Source organism: Camelus ferus, chromosome 4 (genome assembly GCF_009834535.1).
Source record: "Camelus ferus isolate YT-003-E chromosome 4, BCGSAC_Cfer_1.0, whole genome shotgun sequence".
In the NCBI taxonomy this organism is placed as follows: Eukaryota; Metazoa; Chordata; class Mammalia; order Artiodactyla; family Camelidae; genus Camelus; species Camelus ferus.
This window is the reverse complement of record NC_045699.1, coordinates 56,774,804-56,800,250: the sequence shown is the minus strand read 5'-3', so window position 1 is coordinate 56,800,250 and position 25,447 is coordinate 56,774,804. Positions and strand designations below refer to the sequence as shown.

Here is a 25,447-nt window from a genome sequence, read left to right as displayed (position 1 = left end):
AATGTGGGTGGACTCCTTTAGAATGATGTGATCACCTCATATTCTTAAAAGCCAGTGATTGGTTGGCTACCAACAGGCTTGAGAGGCCTAATTTGTCTGGATGGCTCCAACTGGAACCCATGTGGCACCAACCTTTGGCCCTGGCTGGATAGGAAGGTACACACTGGGATTCCCTTGGGCCCAAGGCCATAAATATGCTACCCTGCCAAAAACACTTACTGCCAACCTGCCTTACTTCAATTCCTGATGGAGCCATTCTGTTTTCAAATGGTATGATCACTTGCCAAACTTCTTTGTCCCCAATATTGGGTTGGAAAGCGTAGCTTTACATGTAGAAGCACTGGCTAAGTTTACCCAAAAAGCCCTAAATGACAGCCAACGAGGCCTGTCTCTTTTAAACTCTTTTAAAGTTCAGCTAATGAGAAAGGCAGTTTTATAAAATTGAATGGCCTCAGATATCCTACTGGCCTCACAAGGAGGAACTTGTGCTGTAATTCACACCACATGCTGTACATTCATATCTGATGAATCAGGTAACATAACCTCACTTCTAAGTGACATGAAATCTCAGATCCAGAATATCAGGGATGCCAGTGCTTATGCAAAAGAAATACCAAGGTCACCAACTGGTTTTCAGGCCTATTTTCTTGGATTCCTCAAGGCCTTCGGTCTATCTTTCTTGGAACATTTCAGTTTTTGCTCTCTATACTAATAATGGGACTTCTTTGTTTATATACTAATTAGATTAGTACTATGCTGTATACTTCACCTTTGTGAATAAAAACCACTAAGACTCTTTTAAAACCCCCTAATAGTTGGTCTGATCACGTTCATTCCTTCCATCAAAAACTGCCCCAGACAACGCCCCCATTCAACAGATGAGAATGACGCCCATCTCCCTATTTCCATAGAAACGGAAGGAATGAACTAACAGTGGGGATCTGAAAGAGTGAAAAGCCTAACTACCGAAATGGCTTCCTTAATGCTACGACTGCTTAATAGTTCCCTCTGCATGATTCACTCTAACTTGTTTTCCCTCTTGCTATACAATGGCCCTGTCACTGTTTTAGCTGCTTAACTGCCTACATGCTTAGCAACCCCACCCCAATGACTGTATCATGCCCTAAACAACTCGTCCCTTAAGCCAGGAGCTATGTTTCAGGTGAAGAGTCAAGGAACAATAACCACAGGAGAATGACCTCCAGAGTTTCTCTGTGGCACCAGGTAAGCCTGACCAGGTAAAGGAGGTCACGGGCTGATGACCTCCTAGACCACCAGAACGTCCCATGACACCAGACGGACTCATTAAGATTTAGGAGGAAGTTTCACCAGAGACCCCTGTTGATTGTTGTCACCTTTATGCTCCAACCCCTTTGTCTATATAATCACAAAGCCCCAATCCCCAGATGGGTTCACAGTCTTTGAGACTTCAGCCTGCTCTGGTACCCTTTGCCTGACAAAGCAATAAAGCTATTCTTTTCTTTTGCTCCCAAGAACTCTGTCTCTGAGTTTGAATTCGTCTTTCCAGGTTACGAAGGCTGATTTTTCAGTAACAAATTGGCTCATCCAAAGATGTCCCCTGTCACTGTGCATGAAACCACTGTTTTCTACCTCCATAGCTTTTATCACTTCTGAAATCTTGTATACTTACCTGATTTCTGCCCCTCCCATGTTCCATGAAGGCAGGAATTCCTTCTTGTTTTTCACTGTATCCTCAGTGAAGAGCAGTGTCAGGCACGAAGTAGATGTTCAGTAAGTGAATGGATGAGGTTAGGTTTTTGCCTTTTGCTTTGTACACTGTGTATTTTTAAACATAAGATGAGTATGACTACTTTTTTTTTCATTAAAAAAAGAAAAAAAAAAAAGCAGGTTACTGCAAACGGCAGTACCCTCAGCAAATCGTTTTGCGTTAAGACAAGTTTCCAGGTGAAAGCAATTCCCTCTTGGTACGGGCTGGGGACTCAGACCAGAGAGGGGCAACGCCTTATCCAAGTTTACCCAGCACTCAGCAAGTCAGACAGGGACCCAAATCGCCTCTTCCCCAAGTCAGCCTGAGCACCTTCCAGCTGGGGTCCACACCCAAGGGAGGCGGAGGAGCCTGGAAGTGGAGGAGGAGACACAGCAGAAAGAGAACAGAAAGGGGCGCAAAGTTGAGGGATGGCTAGGGCATGGGGGACGTAAAGAGGCGTAAAGGGTGCAAGGTGACGGTGAGACGCAAGGTAGAGGACGGAAGGATACGGGACTGGGAACTGAGAGCTGTGGAGTCTTACGAAGGGGCAGAGGGTCACAGAAGGGACAGGAAGGACAGAGGAGTGCGTGAGGACGGGTAACAAGAGCGCCGAGTGGAAGGAGGCGACGGTGCGGAGGGAAAGAGCGGAGGGGAGGAAGAGGGGGCGGAGCGAGGCGGGGCGAGGGGCGGGCGGGGCGGGGCGGGGGGCGGTCGGAGGGCTGGGATCCCGGAGTATAAGGGTGCCGCTGAGCATGTGCGCCGTCTCCCAAGCGGACATGAGGCTACGGCTTCCTTCTTGACCGGCTTTCCCCCACGAGGCAGGTAGGTCGTGGGCCCCGAGGACTGGCGCCGCAGGGTTTGAGATGCGGCAGCGGTTGAGATGTCGCTCGAGCCGCGGGTTACCTAGACTTTGCCGCCACCGAGCCCTGGAGGTGGGGAGAGAGGGTGAGCAATTCAGGCCTGCAGCCAGAGTCCCCAACTCCAGCGTCCAGAAATGGAAAACGCTGTGGATCGGGAGCCAGAGCAACTTTGTTCTAGTCTTAGCTCTGCCAGTGGCTCCCTGCTTGACTCGGGGCGAATTCCCGCCCCTCACTGTCCTCCGTCTACCACCTGCAAAGTGAGAGGGCCTTTGGATAAGGTCTCCCTAAGTTTCAGATTGTCTTAAATTCATTTCCTTGACAAACTTCCTTTAAGACTTGTCCCTTGATTTACCAGCCAAGTCCGTCCCTCAGCAACAACCTGGCTGCACTCTGAACTCTGGCCCCTCAGGTTTCAGCTGAACAAGTTGGATTTCTGCAATCAGCTCTGTCTGGGAGCAAAAAGCAGCCTCCAATCTCTAGACATTAGTCTGAGGAACTTGTTTTCTGTGCACTGAGTCAGTAATCCTTTCACTGGCTCTCCACCCAGGCAGGCAAATCATCTGGAGCTCAGAGAGGATTTAAAACAAGCACAGCCAGGCTCTGTCCTGCCTTTTATCCTGTGCTGTACAGGTTCACCAAAATCAGTTTTTAAAAATCCAAATATGTCTAATACTGGAGGTTTGGGTTCTAGTCCTGGCTGTGCCACTGACTTGCTGTGACTTTAGGCAAGTATCTGCCCCTCCCTGGTTCAGTCTTCCCAGTTGAACAGCCAGGCAGTTGGTCAGATGGTCTGCAAAGACTCTTCTGTCTTTGGCATTCCTAACAATAGTAATAGCAGTAGTAGTAATTGTTTCCTTACCTTGACCTACAAGGCCCTGTCTGAGCTGGTCCCTGTCTACCTAAAGCACCAGACTCCTTGCCCTGCCTGAGGACCTTTGCACTTACTGTTTCCAGTGTCAGGAACATTTAACCACCTCCATTTCCTGAATAGTCAGTCATTCTTCAGCTCTCCACTGAAACTTCAGTTGCTTAGGAAGTGTCTCCAACAACAAAGACTAGATTGGGTTTCTGGATTTGTATCCTCATGGTCCATGCTGCCTTCATTATGCTTAAGTATTATTGTATTTCTTTTCAAATATCTGAATCCTCTCTTCTTTAATGCCTGTAAATGCCTTGAGGGATAGAAATCTGTCCCTTTCCCAGCACCTGGCACATAATAGGTAGAATGAACAGATAATTTCATTTATTCCAGCAATCTTGTGAGGTTGGGTCATTGTGCTCTTCTTACAAATAAGGAGACAGGGCTTCAGATAGTGACACTTAGAGGGTCATACAGTAAGTTGGCAGCATCAGAATTTGAATGCAGATTATCATACTAAGTGAAGTAAGTCAGAGAAAGATAAATACATCACTTACATGTGGATTCTTAAAAAATGACACAATGAACTTATTTACCAACAGAAACAGACTCACAGACATAGAAAACAAACTTACGGTTACCAAAGGGGAAAGAGGGTAAAAGAATGAAGTAACGCCATTTGCAGCAACATGGATGGACCTAGAGATGATCATACTAGGTAAAGTAAGTTAGAAAGAGAAAGACAAATATCATATGATATCACTTATGTGTGGAATCTAAAATATGATACAAATGAACTTATAAAACAGAAACAGACTCACAGACATAGAAAACAAATGTATGGTTACCAAAGGGGAAAGAGATGTGGAGGGAGATAAATCAGGAGTCTGAGATTAACAGATACAAACTACTATATATACAAAATAGATAAACAGCAAGTTCCTACTATATAGCACAGGGAACTATATTCAATATCTTGTAATAACCTATAATGAAAAGGAATATATATGTATAACTGAATCACTATGCTATACACCAGAAACTAACACATTGTAAATCAACTATACTTCAATTAAAAAAAAATTTGAACCCAGTCTGTCTCTGATTGTAAGGCCTGAACTTCCACCTTATCTGCCGTCTCATTCTAGGATCTCTGCTGTGAAGACATTACCCAAGTGCCAGCAGATCTGACCCACATAGCCTGGAAAGAGAACACCATCAGGTTGTGGGTGGTCTTGTCCAGCTCAGTCTCCCCTCGGCTCCTGGGATCTGAGGCAGACCTGGGGTGAACTACCCCCTCCTGCAGACCCATGGCACGCCGGCTACAGTTACGACTGCTGACGTGGGACGTGAAGGACACACTGCTTCGGCCCCACCAACCCATGGGGGAGGAGTATGCCACCAAGGCCCGGGCCCACGGGCTGGAGGTAGAGGCCGCAGCCCTGGAACAAGCCTTTTGGCAGGTGTACAGGGCTCAGAGCCTCAGTTTCCCCAACTATGGCCTGAGCCATGGCCTCACCTCCCGCCAGTGGTGGCTGGATGTGGTCTTGCAGACCTTCCACCGCGCCGGTGTTCAGGATGCCCGGGCTGTGGCCCCCATCGCTGACCAGCTGTACAAAGACTTCAGCAACCCCTGCACCTGGCAGGTGTTGCAGGGGGCTGAGGCCACCTTGAGGGAGTGCCAAAAACGGGGTCTGAGGCTGGCAGTGGTCTCCAACTTTGACCGACGGCTGGAGGGCATCCTAGTGGGTCTTGGCCTGCGGGAACACTTTGAATTTGTGCTGACCTCTGAGGCTGCTGGCTGGCCCAAGCCAGACCCCCGCATTTTCCGTGAGGCCTTGCGCCTTGCTCAGGTGGAACCGGCGGCAGCAGCCCATGTTGGAGATAGTTACCCACTTGATTACAAGGGAGCACGTGCTATAGGCATGCACAGCTTCCTGGTGGCTGGCCCGGAGCCTTTGGACCCTGAGGTCAAGGATTCTATACCCCAAGAACACATTCTTCCCTCACTACCCCATCTCCTGCCTGCCCTTGACCACCTAGAGAGCTCACCCCCACAGCTTTGAGTCTGGTAGGGGAAGTGACTGGTCCCAACAATCATTGGAAGCAGGAGCCCCTTCCTTCTCAAGATCTGGCCTTTGCCCCTCTCCCTGAAGCCTCCATATCGCATTCTGACTATAAAGCAGTGAATGCGGGGCTTTCAGTCCCGCCCCACTAACCAGCTCCTGGTCTCTGAGATGTTTCATTCATCACACCTGTGTCCCTTTTCCATCATGAGTCCTCCTCACCTCCCCCAAGATTCATGAGAGCCCAACTGGCTTCAAAACTAGCAGTTTTCAAACTTTGTTTTAATAGCAGGGTCTTTTGTCCTAGGAGAGCTTATGTGGAACCCCAACATGCAAAACCAGCAAAATGAGAAACAGCTAGGGTTGAAGCAGAGGTCCTGGGGCCCCTCATTCAGGCCCCAAAGCCTTTGCAACTCTCCCCCTGGGAAGCCTGAGGTCAGAGGAGCTTAATTTGAACACCCAGAGCTAAACTGAACTGTGGGGACACTGTCCTCTAGGACACGTAGTCTGAAGGGAAATATTTAGACAAAGAACACCCTAATTATAGTCATGAGAAGAAACTTGATGTATACCTGCCGTGTGGCAGGTACTCTGCTAAGGCCTCCTTTATATGCATATATAACCTTCAGAGCTACCAAGTGGGCCCAAGTCGTGTGACTTCCACCTTACAAGCAAGGAAACGGATTCATGGGTTAAGTAGCCCGCCTGAGGTCACTGCAAGTACCTGCTGGAGCTGGGGTTCCCGTGTAGGCATGTCTCTGACTCCAAAGCCCATCAGCTTGACTGCTAGGTTGCAAGTAGAAAGGGATCTGTGCCACGTGAGACAATGCAGTGGAGATTCAGGGAGAACAGGGAAGGTGTCCTAGGGGGCAGCCTGAAGGGCACCCTACTCGTAGGGATATAGCATGGAGGTGGGGAAGCACAGGGAGGGCTCTGGAGGGACCCTGAACTGGGGGTGGAATGTAAGTGGGCAAAGGGGTAAGAGGGGCATTCTGGGCAGTGGGCCCGTGAACTGTGGACTGAAGCTCTTTTCAGACTTGGCCATACCTCTTGCAGGTCTGTCTTCCTTGGGCTTGGTGCCAAGGCCAGGTGATTCAGAATTAATTCCCAAGTGTCAGGCAGTGAGGACATGGATCATGAGCTGTGGTCTCAAGAGCTGCAAGGGCCTCAGAAGTCATGTCTACCAAACAAGTTGATTTGATCCACCCACTGTTTCAAGTAAATTATTGAGCAAACTTAAGGGTGGGGAGGGCTCTGGCCCCCATCTCTGAGCCTAGGAGCCCTGTAGGTAAGATTGCCTATGAACTGTGTTCCCAGATGAAACAAAAATAGGAGGACCCCTGTTTTAACGTGGCCTCCTCAGAGAACAGTAAGGAACTTGCCCTTGGACCCAGCTACGCAGGGCACCGAACCCTGTCTCAGGCTCTTTCAGCTATGTATGCTGAGCTGCCTCCTGCTTATATCTGGGAATATGGATGAGGACGAAGAAGGCATCAATTTCCCAGCAAATGCACCGCTAAGCTCTGAGCTGGCACGTGGGGGCTTTTTCCAATTACCAACAAAGAACATGAAAGAAATCTTTTAAAAACTTTAATAAAGTACATGTTCCCTAAGGCTGGCCCTCTTACTCCCTCAGCTCTTTCTGGTTTGAAGACCTCACCCCGGGTCTCCATATTATGTAAGAGAAGGCTTAGGTGGGGGCACTCAGCTGCAGTTGGGGGAAGATTTGTCCCTTTTTCTACAGGCGGTCACGGGCTGGAGGCTGCGTGGCCGGTGGGTGTGTTGCAGACAGGTTACCTGGAGACAGGATCCCCTGAGCCTTCTGAGTAGACAGGCAGGACCTGGGGAAGGATAGAGCCCCCACCAGGCCACAGTCCTCTGGCCAGCAGCAGCCTGGCAGGAGTTCTAAATCCCTTCCAGATTGTTTTGTGTGTTAGAAAAATAGTTTCTCTATGTGCCATGTCATGAAAAGGATTGAGAGGCACTGAATTAAGGGGACGAAAGAGCTTCAGTCACAGGCTTTTCTGCCAGAGAACGGCTTATACTGGGGGTGGTGATTCTCCAGAAGAATCCATCACATGCACTCAGTGACCTGTCCACCCACCCGTCCATCCATCCATCCATCCAACCATCCGCTCGCTTGCCAAATGTTTATTGCATACTCACTATGCACCAGTCACCATGCTGGATGCCAGAGTTAAAGAGGTGAACAAGACCCTCAAAGGGGCAGATGCATGGTGGATTCTGGAGACCAAGGCCGGGGATGTAGCAGGTTCCTCACAGATACCCAGCATTTAACCATTGTACGTAGAACCCCTCCTAAAACTGCCCATTAGGCACAGGCAACATTTGAGGAAGGGACACTGGGTAGAAACATGGCCTGAAAAGGTGGTGGGGAGGCAGACCTGGCCTCTCCATGGCCAAAGGTCAGCGGACGATGGAAATGGTCTGGTCAGCCACAGCAAAGACTGGGAAGAGGGGTCCAGGGAAGGATGCGTGGTGGGTGTGGAGCACCGTGCCTGAGGCCGGCTCGTAGAATAGCAGCTCCTGTGCCTGCAAGTCCAGCAGCACCCCCAGCTGAGCTGGGCAACGCAGCAGCCCCAGGGGCTCGTGCTGCCCACCGTGTGAGAAACGGAATTCCTGGTCGTAGCGGGAGAAGACCCAGGAGAAGGCATTGTAGCCCAGACGAGAGTCATTGCCTGAACCCTTGCGGGGCAGCTGGCCTAAGGCCACACCCACCTTATAGGCACAACTGTTCTGGACGTTCACCACCCAGGCGTGCAGCCCAGCCTGGAAGGAAGTGGTGGCTAGGGCATTGGGCCAGTGGTCAAAGCGCTCCGGGCCATCTGTACAGGCCTTGGACTTCTTGGCATTGAAGGTCAGGGTCCTTCGATCATCTGACAATTGCAGGAAGGGGCTGACAGTCCTCTCATCAATACGCACATCCTCCGTGCCTGCCAGAAAGAATTCTCAGTTACCCAAGGCCCACCCTTAGCCCTGACCTGGTCCTGTCACAGAGCAAAGGGCTTCCTCACCACTCACTGGCAGACAAGCCATTCACTCTCCCTGAGCCTCAGATTCCTCATCTGTAAAATGGGGATCAAAATAGGACTTATCACAGGGTGGATGTGAGGATCTAATGAGATGATACATATAAAGTGCCTAGCGTTAATAGGTGCTCAATAAATTGTGGCCATAACAACAGGAGTTACTTATTAGTCCAAGACCCTCATCTATAAACTCTCACAGAAATAAGGCCCAGAGACAAGAAGTAAGTTGCCCAAAGTTACAATCCATGTTGGTGGCAGGGACAAAATGAAGACCCAGCATTTTGTTCCTACATCTAGCATCTAGCACTGATCATACTGCATTCTAGTTGGGCATTATCTTCAGTTTCCAGATCAGACTTGTCCTAGTGACATGGTCCCTGGAAGCTTAGAAGCATCAGATATGCAGATTCCAGCAAGTAACTAAAAGGGACTGCTGGCACATCAGGCACTGCTGGAGACTAGAATCTAGAGAAGACAAGCTACAGCTTGTACTAACATTTTAAGGATAATGTGCAGGGAGGGAGGGATAAAATTGAGAAAGAATTCAATCCATTAACCTAACATTCCTGTAACTTGTGCAAATACCACAAGTGGGAGTGTGGAAGCGTCCATCTAGCTTGGGGGAAGCCTCAGACTACGTGGGAATTCCTGGAGGCAGGAGACCATGTCACTTCCACCTCTGCAGCCCTAGCATGCAGCACAAGGCCAGGCCCACAGTCAGGCTGAGTCAATGTTTGTTCAGTGAGTAAGTGAGGCAAATCCAGGCAGCTTAATTCTTGCTCCAGATGCTCTCCAGTTGTCCATCAATTATATCTTCTTAAAGAGAAACTAGGTTTCCAAGAAATCATACTGAGCTATTGCACTAGGGCAGGACAAAAGGAGGATGTGATTTATAGGAACAAGATTTTTCACAGACCTAACCACGGAGCAGGGTGGTTTGCAAACAGGAAGGACCTGGCCCAGCTGCCCCAGGCCTGTCCAGAACCTGGGCTCTACTGACAAGCCTGCATCTAGCATCTCTGGTTGCTTAAGCCACCATCCCAGATGCACTGGTCCCCACTGTGACCCAGCAGCAAACCCCAGACAGACAGAAGCCCACTTGCTCCAACTGGTACCAGGCTCTAGCAGCTCCTAACCTGAGAGGGTCCCGAGAACAGCTGTCGCCCAGAGTTGGGTCAGTAGTGGGCTCCGAGTGCACTTCTCATCAAAGTTTAACTTTTCTGACTCCTGGGGATCCAAAATGCCTTCTGCTTCCTCGGTCCTTTAGCAAGAAGGAAAAAGCAAAAGCAGAGATTTAGGAAGGTTCTGGAAATATATCTGGATCAATACAGGGTGATGGGATGGGGACAGAAGTAAAATCCTCTTCCCGTGAGGGTGACACCAAGAATGGCAGCCAGGCCTCATGAAGGAGCCCTGAAAAGGGGCTGGAGCCACAAGGAAAGGTGGGCATTCCCTCTGTGCCCTGGAGCCAGCAAGGCAGATGATTTACAGGGAGGTAAGTACTTGGTGCCAGTGTTAGAACTTGGAGTGTGTTCTGTGGGGGAAGCAATTCACCAGTGTGTCTCAGTAGGTTAGTAGCAGAGCTGGGACTAGGACCTGAGCCTCTTGTACTGAAGTCTTTCCAATCCACCAACCTGCATGGAGAAAATTCCGCCTCCCTCTAAGACCTATTGCAGCAAAGCCTCTTGGTGTGGTCAGAAGGCACAGCCACTCCTCTGCGCTTATAATGCAAACACTGCTGAAAGATCGTGCAGGAAAGAACTACCAGTTATCACTCCAGCCATAAAGTAGTCACAGTGCTTTGCTCCCAATAACTACCTCTCTTCAGCTCGCAGAGGGGACTGGCTTTTGTTCGAAGGAATTTGGGAACATGAGATGCCCAGGAGGGGAGTACTGCCAGTTTTTAGGCAGCCAGACTTCGGGTTTGCTGTTTTCTATATAGAATCTCATGTGATCTTTGCTGTAACCTGGGAGGTAGTTGTTATCCCATTTGTCAGGAAAGAAGAGAGATTCAGAGAAAGCACTGAGCTAACTACAGGAGTTAGATTCAAGTCTTGCCTTCATGAGAAAACAGAACAAACCCAGGCTAGAGTCCAGGCACCATTCAACATAATCTTTCCCTTGACCTGAAGTGAAATCTGAAGGGGTGTAGGGCAAAGTGAGGCTCTGTCACAGAGCTCTGCAGACCTCTGAACTGGCTTCTGAGAAAGAATCTTCTTACCGCCTTTAATCCTGAAGATGGCTTTGAGTTTAGGCAGCAGTTCTGAAAATACACACTCTCTTCCCCAAATCTCATGGCTCTGTCCATAAACGAAGGTGGGGAGAGAGAGGGTGGGGCATGTCTCCCCTCATGGATGCAAGCTGTTTTTAAGACTGTCATTGACTGGCCTGGCTTGGGAGGAATGAGGTGAACAGGGCCCTGGAAAAGCTGAGAGCAGGCTCTGGTTACAAAGGCTCTTTGTACTCAGGACAAGAGAGGGTCTGTTGCCATCTTCTCAAAGCACCAAGGCTGGCACTGGAGGAGCTCCAGCTATCAGGTGAGGAGGAAAAAAGAGCCAGTGTCAGCAGTGCTAAGTCATCATCAGATGGTCCAGCTACCTCAGGGTACAGAAGGGAAAACCTGTGGCCTCAAAGGAGTGGGAGTGAACTGGGGCTGGGACACAGCAGGGCGGTGGCTGGGACCAGAAGTCCCAGGATGTGCAGTGGGACCTGCTGCCGAGCCAGGCCAGGGCTGAGCTCAGCCATGGACGTGGAGGCAACCTTGGGGCCAACAAAGGCATTTATCAGACAAGTGAGTTCCCAGCTAGAAGGCGCCTGACAGGTTTTGAAAACAGTATAGTCATCCTTCTCTATCCTGGTGGGGATTGGTTCTAGGACCCCCATGGATACTAAAATCCCTTACAGTCAGCTCCCTGTATCCAAGGTTCCCCAAGTGCAGATCCTAAAACATTCAAATCCATGGTTGGTTGAATCCGTGAATGCGGAACCCATGGCAACCGAGGGCCAACTGTGCTTTGAGAATAGGCACCCTCAGTCTAAAGGCACAGAGAACTACAAACAAAACTTTAGCAACTGTCAAGCAACTTTGCACAGATCGTAGGAATGAACAAATGAATAAATATATTGCTGTTGTTGGGTTTGCACTGCGAAAGGAGAATGACATAAATAAAGAATGGGGGAAGGCAGAGGAAAAGCCCTGTGATGTCTGACTGGACTCAGAAGTTGTGATACAAACTCATGAATAAATACGCTACGTGCACACGCACTCCTAGCTCTGTCTGCTGTCCACTGGGAAGGCCTGGAAGCCACGACACATCAGTAGCAATTAACACACCTAATGCCCAAATCTTGGTTTTTAAATACTATTCCCCACTAACTGGAACCAAGATTCCCTGGAGAAATAGCTGATTCCAGGGCTGACGCAGGAAACAAACAAGTTGGGCCTGAAGTATCTTCTTGTGCCGGACAGCAAGAAAGTGCTCAAAGAATGATGAGGAGCTGTCAAAAGGACACAGGATCCCGCTTAAAGGGATCTTCAAATCTGGGATGATTTGAAGATCAAAATTAATAGTAGTAACAGATTATAATGCATTGAATAAAATAAGAACCCATGAGTCAAAAAAAAAAAATCAATGAGTCTGTATTGATACTAAGCAAGTGAATAAACAAGCAAACTAATATAATACTGTATGTCAATTATACTTTAATTTAAAAAATTAATATCCCTCATAATGAAACAGAATGACATCATGTGCCCCCTGGTGTGACAGACTGAGGACACATCACTTATGAGATGTTCCTGCCAGAAATACATAACCTGAATCTAATCATGAGGTATCATTAGATAAACTTATATTGAGGAATGTTCTATAAAACTGTCCTAGACTCTTTAAAGGTGTTTAGGCAAAAAAAAAAAAAAAGAAGGCTAAGGAACAATTACAGATTAAAAGAGGCCAGATGCATCAGGTTAAAAAAAAAATCTCAACATTGTGTAGAACATTTTTGTCATAACTGGCAACATTTGAATATGGACTATATCTATATGTTATATAATAGTATTATATCAACATTTGAGCTCCTGAATTTAATAATTATACTGTATTAATGTAAGAGAATATCTTTTCTTAGGAGATCCATGCTGAAGTATTTAGGAATAATATGTCATGCTTTCTGAAACTTATTCTCAAATAGGTCAGAAAAAAATAAGCTTTATATACCTATACTAGATGGATGGTTAGATAGATATAGATAGATAGACAGACAGAAAGACAAGAAGAAAGACACAGACAAGAAAGACAGACAGCAAACGTGACCAAATGTTTTCAATGACTATTGCTAGGTAAAGTTCATTATAACGTTTTGGCAAATTTTCTTTAAGTTTAAATTTTTCAGAACAAAAAATAAAGATAAAATTGTTTTCAAAAACCAGATCAGCTTGATATTGAGATCAGACTGTATTAGAGGAAGATGATGAAGATAACAGAGAAAGAGAAGTCCAGCAGAAGTACAGAAAGACTGTAAGGGGGAAAAGTAGAAGCAAGCCAAGCATGCACTAAAAGGAGACAGTAAACTAAATTTGGGTACACCCACACTGTGGAATACCTCACATACTTTCCAAAAAGTGAGGCAAATCTACATGAACTGACATGAAAAGATTCAAAGATAGACAGCCTGATAAGTCATAAAATAAGTATAAAGCAATCTGTGTTTAAAAAAAATTTTTAAGAGGCAAAAAAAAAAAAAGGTGCTACATACTCTCCTCTGACTAAACATAGGAAAGTCCACAAGACACATATCTAAAAACTGATCACTTCTAGGGAACAGGGCTGGGAAGAGGTGATGGAGACACTGTTAATTTCAAGTGGTTTTATATTGGTGAAAATTTTCTCTCTCTTGTGCACATGTATTGTCATTAAACTTAAATTAATGATAAGAAGAAAGGGCTGTGGTCCCCAAAGGCAGCTCAGAAATCTCACACAGACAGTGTAAGAATTTAATCTCTTTGCCTGGAAAGTTACATCTTCTTGGCTGCTTTCTCAGGTTTTTGGGTCTCAGAATCTTTCAGAACCTTTCAGAACCCAGGTAAGGCCTGGTGAAATTCTTTTATTATTGCATAAGTAAAATGAAGTTTTGAGTGGTAATGTAGACTTAGATTTCAAAGGTTTTTTCATCAGAGAAAGGGGAAGTGAGGCAGAGAAGACAGTACTGGGTCAGGTATCAGGTGTGGGTCTTAGTCAAGCCCCTGCCCCACTCTGAGCCTCAGCATTCTCATCTGTAGATAGGGGTGGTAAAACCCTCCAATGGGTGACTGTATATTTTTTAACAGAATAATGTTTAAGAAAGCCTGTGGTAAGCCTCTGACCATAATTATTTATTTCATTGCCTTTCCACATGGATCTAAAGCAGCTCTCCAAGTTAGGGGCAGGAAGACCCCTGTCCGTCAAGCCTGGCTCCAGGGAAGCCACTCAGCTGCCTCCCCCGAGTTTCCTCCCAGGAGTGGCAGAGCCTGTCGGCAATGGACTAGGTAGAGAGGCCTGAGGCCATGCTTCCCGTGACTGGCCAAGCAAACACCGGGGGCCACACTTACCGCTCAAAAATCTCCAGCTCCTTCTGCTGTGAGGAAAGAAAACAGAGTCAGGCTGGGCTCCAGACAGTCAAGACTTAAATATAATTAACATGAATGAAAGTTTCCATGTGGACAGAGACTCTAGAATAAAAACTTCTACCCAGCACAAAGCTGTATGGGTCCTTCTTCCCATACCTCCTCCACCACACACACGAATGAATCCCTCCATCCCGTGTTCCACGGGGTCCTGGCTTTCCCTCAACTACACTTCAGGACAACCACATATTTACCCAGCATCTCATCCCTCACCAGGACTGTCAGGTGCTTGACAGCTGGGACTCTTTCTGAATCTTCTGCTGTGACTGCCCCAGGGTTTGGGACAGAATGTGCTCAGTACATGGAGGCTGTCTGATGAAATGAACACAGTCTGGGACAGCCATGGAAACCGCCCCACTTGAGCTGCAGTGGGACAGCTCGGTTGTTCCATGTTCTCATTTGTCTGCTTGGCGTTATCTCCTCAGATAGTACCTTAAAACTGTCCAGTGTACCTTAAAATTGTCACCTTAAAACTGCACGTATCCGCATATCTCTATAAAATACTTTGAAAGGATATGTACCAAAACATTGATCATGGTACTTTCCGGGTGGTAGGATTGAGGGTGAGCTCTGTATTTGTATTTGACCCCTTGTCAGTGCGGTGTTCTCTCTGTGAGCTTCTGACTCTCTCCATCCCCCCCAGCACACCTCCGCACTTCCTTTAACATAGCTGTCACTCTTGCCTTTCAGGCATCAGTTTCTAAGTCACTTCATTCAGGAAGCCTTCCCGGACTACCACACCCCTCAGGTCTAGACTGCAGGGACCCCAGCTCCCAGGAATGTCCTCTGCCACAGCACATATCCCTCCATATCCTAATTATCAGTTTATATTCATCTCTTCCATAAGGCTGTGAGTGGCTGACAGCTGTAGTCTATAACTCCACCTCATAGCACAATGCTTAGCATACAGTAGGGACTCAGCAAATATTTGCTCCCTATTGAAAGAACAGTTACCAGGTGCAAAAAAAAAAAAAAAAAATCCATATAATTTTATTCCCCTGCCTCATCCCTATTCCAAATTACCATTTTCCACCTACTTCCAACCAATAAACATTCTCCGTGTTTTCAGACTTTTGGGGAGTCTGGCCAACTAGCTGTGTCCTCACGCTTGCCTGACTTACAATCAGCTGGAAGTCATCCAGATGGGTAAGCATGTCCACCAGGCTGGTGCGGATGGCATCGAGCTTCTGCAGCGCCTCGGCCCAGTGTGCTCGCTGCGTCAGGATGCTCTGGTGGGCCCGCTCCTCTTCATCATGCACCTGTTCCAGCAATCTCTGCTCCTCACTCTCGCACAGACTCCTCACCAGACCCAGCCGCTGGATGACCAGTTCCCGTGCTGCACTGGCCATGCTCTGACAAGGGATAAAATAAGAAGTTGGGTCCTAGTAGAGCCCCAGTCAAGATTAGGAGAGTTTGGAATCAGCTGGAAGGTGTGCTGAGATTGATTAGCAATGTCTGCCATGGGCACAGTAAGGGCAGTAATAGTGCTTAAACCATCTGAACCATCCCAAATCCGCTTTAGGGTAAAGAAATGTGAGATCCAGACATCCAGACCATATCTCATGGAGCCAGGATGACAGAATGGAAGAGCTGGACAGGGTTTAGAGATTAGCTGGAATCACCTGCCTATTTCACAGTTGGCAATCCCAAAGCCCAGAGACCAAGGCCAGAGAATCACAGAATTGCAGAGCAGAAAGGTTTAAGAAGTCTGAATACCAACAGTAGTTCAGTTGCTATTTTGACCATGTCTGAGGACAAAAAGCTCATTACTTTCCAAATCTGTCTGTTCCAACTGCTTCCATGGTAGAAGTCTTTTCTGCCACATGAGAGGATTGAAGTTATTTCTCAGTCAATGAAGTTGACATGTGTCCTCTAGCATCTAGCACAATGTCTGGCACAGAGTAGGTACTTGAATATTTACTGAATGGGAAAGTTTTTTCTAACTTAGTCAAAAATCTCTTGGTAGTGCTCACATGCCAAATCAGTGGCAGAGCTGGGGCTAGGACCCAGATCTCTTGATTCTCAGACCAACGCTATTCCCCCACATCAGTGCCATCTGGTAACCAGTCCTCCCCAAAGGCATCTGTTGCATGAAGCACCTGCACTCTTGCTAGACAAGTAAGAGTAGAATAGTTTCCTTCATGCCAGAAAGCCAGGGATAGCCAGCAGCGCTCCTCGTTCCCTGCCCCTGAAGACCTGCTACGTACAGTGCAGGGCACTATTATCCCTGTTTTTCAGAAGAAACTAAGACCCACAATTTGCCCAATGGGGAAGAGAGTGGCTGAGTGAATGGCCAAGTGAACGCAGGGGTTCAGACTCCAACTTCAATGTTTTTTTGAGGCCACATAACACAGTGGTTAGGAAATAGTCTGTAGAGACAGTGACTAGGTTTAAATCTTACCTGTTCCACTTACTATCTGTGGAACATTAAGCATATTACTTATCTTCCCTGTACCTCAGTTTTCTAATCTGTCAAATGAGGATACTAATACTACCAACCTCATAAGGTTATTGTGATGATTAAATGAATTAATACATATGAAGTAAATAGAACAAAGCTTGGCACATAATGTTAATGTTCAATGACACTGGCTGTTGCTCTCTCTCTATCCCACCTCGATGCCTTACCCACGGGTGCGTTTCTGCAGCCATGGTTGTGCTATGTGATCAGCATCAAGGAGAGACCCAAGATGCATCAGATACTCCCTGACTAGAAGACTGCAGTCAATTTCAACAATCTCCTTGAGTCATTCCCAGAAAATAATAGCAGAGAAAAAAGAAAACTTTGCTTTCCAAAGATATGCCAGAATAAACCACAATCTTTCCTAGAAAAAAACACAGAAATGCTGGGAAAATAGTCCAAAGCATCCTTGTAAAAGTGAAGCTGGCAGCTCAGAAAAGGAAACCCTGTGCAGTCCAAAAGTAGAAAGGAAACTGAAAACCAGTGTAATCAAGAGCCAAGGACTCAACTAGTTGCCCTGAGTGTGGCTTGTGATTCACTTCAGAATCTTATGCTCATCTAAACCATCATACAAAAATGAGAGCACAATAAAGATGTCTCTAATCAAAAGTGGAAAATTTCCTATGAATGGGGGAATTTATTAAAAGATGTACTTTAACTAAAATACTGGACAACAGACTGTAAGGCCAGAGGGTTACTGAGTGAAGCATTCTTAGGGTACTTATTTGGGTTGATTCATTTTAGACACTTATTTGTGTTAAAATGTTTTTTTTTAAAGATACTTATTTTATTTTTAGGTTTTTTGTTGGGGGGTAGTAATTAGGTTTATTTATTTATTTTTTTTAAATGGAAGTACTGGGGATTGAACCCAGGACCTTATGCATGCCTAGCATGCACTCTACCACTGGAGCTATACTCTCCTCCCATTTGTGTTAAAATCTTAAGGGGACCAAAAATGGACAATAGAATATATAACTTTCAAGCTAGCACATGGAAAAAGGAGAAGGGGTTGATTTACTCAAAAGAAAGCAGAAAGGAAGAAAAAAGGCATTAAAAAAAAGCAGGCTGTATAAAAACATAAAATGATAGCCATAAATCCAAGTATATCAGCAATCACAATAGTGCGAAATTGATTAAACTCCCTAGTTAAAAGGCAGGGATTATCAGATTGGAGTTTGTTTTTTTTTTAAATGAAACAAAATCCAGTTACAAGACATACCTAAAACAAAGAACATAAGAAGTTGAAAGTAAAAGGGAAGATAGTGATATATCTGGAAAACATTTGTTGGTAGAGTAATAAATAAAGGACAAAATAGTCTTTAAGGCAAAAAGAATTCCGAGGTATACAGGTCACTAAAAAGTGATAAAAGGAATGTTTTACCAAGAATATGTAACAAATCTAAATATACACATTTAATGGATAGGACCAAAATATAAAAAGAATAATTGACAGAATTATAAGGAAAAACAAACAAGTCCACAGCATAGTATGAAAATGTAAATGCCCTCTGTCAGTAATCAATAAATCTGGCAATAAAAAATTAGTAAGTGTAGAGATTTGAACCAATTAATAAGCTTAATTAATAGATGTATATAAAATCCTACACATTTTTTCAAGTGAATATGAAGCAGTCACTTAAGTTGACCATATTGCTTTTTTCCTGTACTTATTCACTTAGTGATTTCATCCTTCCCCATGGCTTTCACATTATACACTCACACACTGGTGAATCTCAAATTTATGTCTCCAGCCCAGTCCTCTCCCAACTCACATATCCAGCCACCTACTCAACATCTTCACTGGGATGTCTAATAGGCGTCTCAAACTTAACATGTCCACAACTAAACTCCTAATCTCCTCCTCCACCAACCATCACTCCTTCTTTACCTTGGTAAACAGCTGCCCCAGCCTTCCAGTCACTCAAATCCAAAAACCTAAGTTATCCTGATCCCTCCTGCCTTTCTCTCATTGCCCACATCCAATCCATCTGCAAATCCTTCTGTTTGTTCCTTCAAAATATATGCAGAATCCAGCCACATCTCACCATCCCTACCACCATCACTCAGGTCCAAACCCCTCTGTCTCTCATCTGGATTACTGCAACAGCTTTCTAATTGGGTCTCCCTAATTTTACCTTTGCTGCCTCTGGTCACTTGGTCACTTCTCAACACACAGCAAGAGTATTTCTTTTTTTTAATTTTTAATTTTTTTACTGAACTTTTTAAAATAGTTGATTTATAGAGCGCTTCTTTTAAATCTTAAGTCATATCATCTTTCTGCTCAAAAATTTCTAATGAATTCCCACTTTCCCCAAATAAAAGACAAAGCCCCTATGTGGTCAGCAAGGATTCTACCCAGCTCCCCCCACTGCTCACCTCTCTGGCTTCACCTCCTTTGCCTTCACACTTGTTCACTCTGCTTCAGCCTCACAGGCCTCCTGGCTGCTACTCCAACATGCCAGGTATGCTCCCACCTCAGGGCTCTGGCACATGCCTTTCCCCCTTTTTGTAACACTCTTCCCCAGATATATGGTCCATTCCCTGTCCCCCCTTAAACTCCATGCAAATATCATTCTTCTTAATTAGGTGATTCCCAATCACAGCATATGTAACTACAACCCCCATCCTCAACACATCCAGTCCCCTTCCTGCGTTATATTTCTCCATAGCGCTTATCACCTTTTGACATAGTATATATTTTATTTGTTATTATCCCTTTCCCCTAAATAGAATGTAGGCATCATGAAAACAAGAGTTTTCATACGTTTTATTCACTGTGGAATCTCTAGGACATAGAAGAGCAGTGCTTGGCATGTGGTAGGCTAGGGATTTATTAAATAATCAAACAAATGGCAAAATGTTGTAAGTAGTCCCCTTAAGTCAGCATCTAATACAAAAGGGTCTGTCCAACATTGGACTGAGGTACTGAGGTCCTAGCCAGCGCAGTTAAGACAAGAAAATAAAAAGGATGAGGAAATCTTTTTATTTGAGTGTGAGAGAGACGGAGAAATTATCATGCAAAGAGAAGTAGAGATGGACACAGAATAGCTGCCTGGACTTCTAGCAGCTTTCTCTTTCCTGGTTCTAGTCCCCTTTAGGTTCTGAACGACTCTTGTATCCGGCCAGGAAATTCCCCGTTTTGCTTATGCTAGTTTAACTGCAACTAACTTGCAAACAAAATCATTTATTTTTTGACCAAAATAGTGCCAAGCCTGCTCCATGTACTGTTGGGGAAGGAGGGAGGCGATGTGCAGAAAGAATTTCATAGCCCCCGCCCTTGAAGGGCATGCTTGAGAGTAAAGATGTAGCAGTGGCAATGGGTCAACTGAATAAAGGATCAGCAGTGAGGTGTAGCAGAAAGAGCACCTCCTAGGAGTCAGGAGATCCAGGCCATAGAACTGACTCTGGCAGGAGTCTGTGAGACCTTGGACAAGTCAATTAACCTCTAGGGGACCCACTTCCCCATCAGTAAACAAGGATGTTACTGCCACCTACTGCATAAGATTGTCATAAAGAGTCCATAGCTCACTTTATCATACTGGAGTTGAGCACAAAATAATTAGATGGTAGAAAAATGCTACCCCTCCTGATCCTTTGCCCGCAAAAAGTCTTCTATCAGAGTCTTGCACCAAGTGTCTGCTGGGAATAATACTCTCTGCACAGATCGTAAAACCAAGCTCAGGGAGAGTGGAACCATCCTTTCTGGGCATCCAGCTGTGTTAGTAGCACAATGAGTCTGTGAAGTTGGGAAGGGACCCTAGACTGGTCCAAGCCCCTAAAGTTGAGGTCCTATCCTAGGAGGGGGCCCAAAGGAGAGGGGAAAGGGGAAGAATTACCTACCACTGCTCTCTGGTTCTTCCCTGGCAAGACATCAGCCATATACTTGGTGATGGTAGCACTCTGTATTTGCAGCCTCTCACACTGGTCCACAATCTTGTTCTGTAACACAAATGACACCCATGGCATCTTGATCTATGTTGATCCATTCACTCCATTCTAGTGTTTTTTTTTCTTTTTACCCCACCTCAGCCACCCACTCCCATGGTCATATCTCAGACCTCATCATTATCAAAAACTATACCACAGCCAAAATCTTCATTTCAAGGATCCCACACCCTGCCCACCACTTCCCATCCTTCTTGAGCACAAACTCTAGTCTCCATTCCAACAGTTCTTCAGCTTAGTTGGAGTCACCAATACACTAGTTTTACCACTTTTCACTGTCCATCATCCCCTTTTGTGGCCTTGCCTCCCTCTTTACCCTGAAATCCTGTGGTCCATCATTAAGATCACTTTCTTACATACACTCTCAACCCTTCTTTCATACCCAGCTCCCTGACTCTCCACACCTGCACCTGAGGAGAAGGTGCATGGTTTCTCACAATGCTCTTCCCCAAAACATCCCCATTCATTAAACAGCGCTGTCAATCACCAGTCTCATTACCCAAACCACAAACCCAGGAGTTACTCTCCAACCCCACACCTAACCTATCAGTGAGTCCTATCAGTAGCATTTCTAGAGTCTTCCTCTCTCTCTCCTCTGGCCACTTCTGCTCACCTCTACTTCTGCTGTTCCACCCACATCACCATCCTTTCTCACAGGAACTGCTGTGACAGCCTCCTAACTGGGCTTCCATTCTTGAAACCCTCCCACCCTAGTTAGCCACTGTCACCTTTTGTAAGGAAATCAGATCAAGTCACATCCCCACTCAAAATCCTCACAATGGCTTTCCAATTCACCCACAGTGAGATGGTAGCCAACAAGGCCCTACCTGATGGGACTCTGCCTATCTCTCCTATGTCACCTCCTACCATTCTCCACATTGGCCTTCTTTCTGTTTCAATAAATACACCAAACTTGTCCTGACCTCAGTGCCCTTGCACCTGTTGTTTCTTCTGTCTCCAGCAGTCTTCTCTCTCATATATATGTCTCACTCCCTGACTCCATTCAGATGTCACCTGACCATCGCCATACTCCATTCCCTTACTTTATTTTTCTCCCTTGCACCTTTCACTCTCTGACTGTATTTTATCAGTCTGTTTTTTTGTGTATTTTTTTTAATTTCTCCCCTCCTCCATCACAGGAACAAAAGCACCATGGCTTTGACTTGTTCTCTATGTCCTACTTCCTAGAAGAAAGTTCCTATACATCGAAGGCCTTGAATAAATATTTGTTGAACGAATGAACACCCACTTCCTTGGCCACAAGAGGTTCAGCAGTTCACAGCTCCTGAAGCTGTAAGCATCTCTCGTGAGAGCAGGAGAGAGTTTTAGAAATGAAGACGCTGACTTGCCCAAGGAGATACAGCCAGGGCCCTGCTTCGCCAACACCATTTCTCCAGGTAACAATTGGAGTTCTTCCAAGCAGCAGCGCCCCCACCATTTCCCCTAACAGCTTTGCCCCAGTTACATCTGCCGAAAGGAAACTCAGCTATCTCTTCTAGGCAGCTCTTGTAAATCCTTCTTCACACAATTAGGAATTAGTCTTACACTTTATCGGTCAAAATACGAAGTTAAAGAATGGAGTTGACTGGTAGGAAGTTGTGACCACCACCCACCATGGGATTGAGACTAGCTTCTGAAAAGCTACAGGGCAGGTATTCAGAAGGTAAGAGAGGGTTGTTGAACTGGTGTTGTTTTTGCCCAGTTCAGTAACAATCTTGCTCAGAGGCAAAATTTCTTTGCTGGCTAGAGGGATGGGGAAGCCTACAAAAGCCATACTCTACTAAAAATTGGAGGGAGAAAGGGCAAGACTCATCTCCCTCCAGGCAAAGAGATGAACATGCTAATGGCCTCAGGAGGGTTCAGGGAAGGTGCTCCTTCCTGAGCAGAGTGCATTTCAAAACAAACACCAGGCCTGCCATCCTGGCCCAGCCTTCACCCTTTCTACCACTCAAATTCAACTTCAATGGTACTTTTTTTTTTTTTTAAGGTTTTTATTAAATTCTCACTTCCATTAGCATCACTTCCTCCCTCCAACCACTGAAGCAAAGAAGTGGTTTTTTCTGGCCTAGTCAATGACTGCCATGGTCCAGCCTCTGAACGTTAGTAACCTTGGAGGAGTGATTGCCTTGTTCCAGGCCTCAGTTTCCGCATCTGTAAAATGTAGCTTGGACCACCACTTCAAAGGCCTGTTCTGGATGGGATGAGATGATGGATATTTAAGTGCTTGAGAATTTGCAAAGTTTCTATCCATTGTACAAGTTCGTTACCCTATATTGTCCAAGCCTTTTCTCATCATCACTGTTGTGGATAGTGGTGACAGGTAGGACCAATCAGGAGTTTTCAGGCGAGGCTGAATAACTGAAACCCTCGGCCCCTGCACCCTGTCCACTGTGTTTATTACAATCCAGTCTGAGTACTCAAGTCCTCAGCAAGAGCCCTCAGGCCTCACAGATGGGCAGAACTCCAGGGAGAGGCTGGCAGAATCAAGTCGGTTAATCAAATTGCAAGGAAATCCCCAGGGGCCACAGCTAGGGTGGAAAGAGGGAGGAAGCCCACGGTGACTTGACTCTCCAATCTCAGCAGCTTAGGGCAGGTTGGTGACAAGAAAGTGACTAGCTTGAAGTCAAGCTGAAAGTGAGGAGAAAGAAATCCTAGGTGAAGGGTTCCAGTAGGAACCTCCCCACATCCTCCCCGCCCTCTTCGCTTACCCTAGTGAAATCAGCTTGAAGTACACTCCAGGTCAACCTTGAAAGGGAAAAGAAATCACCTCACCAGGAAGTCTGAAGGGTGGACAAGGGGAGGTGCTTTGAGTCGAGGGGCTGAGGAGAAAGGAGGCACCGGGTTTTATTAGAGGTCAGTTTCCAACGGCGCGGAAGTTGGGGTACACCTTGTCCCGCACAACTGGAGAGAGTGGGGCCCTTTACTGCCCAAGGCCAGACCCATCGCACAACTCTAACAGATACGAGCTATCATTGCCCCCAAACTAAAAATGAGGACCTGAGGCTCAGAGATTTACGAGACTCACCGGGAGGACCTAACAGAGGAGGGATTCGAACTCCGGTCAGCCTGACTCCAGAAGCCACACCCGTAACCGCCTCGCTCTACAGCCAGTGACCGGACTCCCGGACGGGCCGCCGGGAGCTCCTGGCCCCAGGCTGCTGGGTGCGCGCCGGGCCTCGCTCAGCGCCTCCCCGCCGGCGCCCCCCTTCTTCCGGAGCCCACCGCCCGCCAGCGCCCACACCCGCTCACCCGCAGCTCTTCCGCGCGCTCCTCGGCCCGGCGGATGCGGTGCCCCCGGCAGCGGCCGCCCAGCCCCGCGCAGGCGGCGCACACGGGCCGTCGCTCAGAGCAGCAGAACCAGCTCAAAGCCTGGCCGTGCTCTGGGCAGAGCGGCCCCGGCTCGGACCCCGGCCCGGGCCCCGGCCCCAAGCTCTCCACGGACATGGCCGAGCGCCCGGCGCCGCGCGCTCCACCTGTCGCAGGTGGCGGCTGGGCGGGGCCTCCCTGACCCCGCCCCCGGGCCCTGCGGAGCGCGCAGCAAGCGGGCGGCTGCGCTTCCTCCCGCCGGACTTTTGCCGCCCCATGGGCGCCCGCACCCGGACCGGATCGCGCCGGCTTCAGCAGTCTTTTTGATTTTTTTGCTGAATTAAATTGCATCGTATGCGTGTTTGTTTTATAAACATAAAACACCAAATATTAATGCGACTGTAGGAAATTGAGCACTATTAATTGAGCACTTATTAAGTGCCAAAATTTTGCTAAGCGCTTTACAAGCGTTCCATCATGTAATACTCACAACAGCTCTTTTTAACAGGCAACTTGAAACAAGGAGCTTAAACCTAGGTTCTGGTATCAGACTGTCTGGGCTGAAATCCCATTTAGCTGTTCACTGGCTGAGTATCCTCCAGGGTCTCACCTGTAAAATGGGAATTACATGGGTAATTACCTCACAGACTTGTGCTGAGGATTAAATGAGTTAAAACACAAAACAGTATCCGGAGCAAAGTGGCTGCAATTGCTAATCATCTGATAATAGCACAAGGAAAGTACCACTATGATCCCTAATTTTATGAAGGTTAAGTACTTTGCCAGGGGGTCACAGTTACTATTTGGTACCAATGTGATTGGAATTCAGGCAGTCTGACTTGTGGTTAATATGATTAATAATTTTTAAATTATATTTTAAGGTCCAAGGAGGAACATCTGTGTTAGGCTGATTTCCCCAGAGTATTTACATCCAAATGTTCTTTTTTCCTTTTGTTTTCTTTCTTTTTTCTTTTTTGTTGGTGGAGGTACTGGGGATTGAACCCAAGACCTCGTGCATGCTAAGCACTCACTCTACCACTGAGCTATACCCCACCCCCACCCCAGCCAAACGTTCTTAATTTGAAAACAATCAAACTAGCATTGAAAAAAGTAATGCACATTTATTGAAGAAAGTGAAGTGTACAAATAAGCCCATGGATGAAAAATCCATCCAGAAAGAACTACTGCTAATACCTGAGCTATCCTGGGGCTTTTTTTCTTAGGATTTGATAAAGGAATCTAAGGTCAGAGTGAACCCTCTGCAGAAGATCCAGACGGGTCTGCCAGGGCAAACAGGGAGAGGGCAGCTCCCCAACCCCCAACCTCCACTTTAGGAGGTCTTGACAGGGAGAGAACTCAGCCAAAGGGGGAAGGGGCCTGGCCTTGGGTGACAGTGCATTCTGAGATCAGAAAACTGGACACTTGTGAGAACAAAATCTGAAAGAGACACATCACTACATCCCGCTGTGTGTTAGGATTTCAGGTACCTCTATCCTGCACAAAAGGAAG

The 25,447-nt window shown here is 46.5% G+C and overlaps 2 protein-coding genes across 3 annotated transcripts; one reads left to right on the top strand and one right to left on the bottom strand.

The window, feature by feature from the left end:
• The first annotated feature begins 2,420 nt into the window (after nucleotides 1–2,420).
• Nucleotides 2,421–5,670, top strand: HDHD3 (haloacid dehalogenase like hydrolase domain containing 3). The gene is made up of 2 exons (XM_014568004.2): nucleotides 2,421–2,551; nucleotides 4,597–5,670. Exon 2 carries the CDS (start codon nucleotides 4,759–4,761, stop codon nucleotides 5,512–5,514), a length of 756 nt encoding a protein of 251 aa, XP_014423490.1. The 5' UTR covers nucleotides 2,421–2,551; nucleotides 4,597–4,758; the 3' UTR covers nucleotides 5,515–5,670.
• A 341-nt stretch (nucleotides 5,671–6,011) lies between these two features.
• BSPRY (B-box and SPRY domain containing) lies at nucleotides 6,012–24,116 on the bottom strand. Of its 2 annotated transcripts, none has more exons than XM_032478224.1 (6): nucleotides 23,882–24,116; nucleotides 20,528–20,626; nucleotides 15,348–15,578; nucleotides 14,152–14,177; nucleotides 9,701–9,825; nucleotides 6,012–8,468 (listed from the first exon to the last, which is right to left on the bottom strand). In XM_032478224.1, the coding sequence occupies exons 1-6, from the start codon at nucleotides 24,074–24,076 to the stop codon at nucleotides 7,942–7,944; spliced, it is 1,203 nt and encodes a 400-aa protein (XP_032334115.1). In that variant the 5' UTR covers nucleotides 24,077–24,116; the 3' UTR covers nucleotides 6,012–7,941. The 2 variants fall into 2 exon arrangements, with proteins under 2 accessions (XP_032334115.1, XP_032334116.1); XM_032478225.1 differs by having other exon boundaries at nucleotides 14,152–14,174.
• Between the last annotated feature and the right edge of the window lie 1,331 nt (nucleotides 24,117–25,447).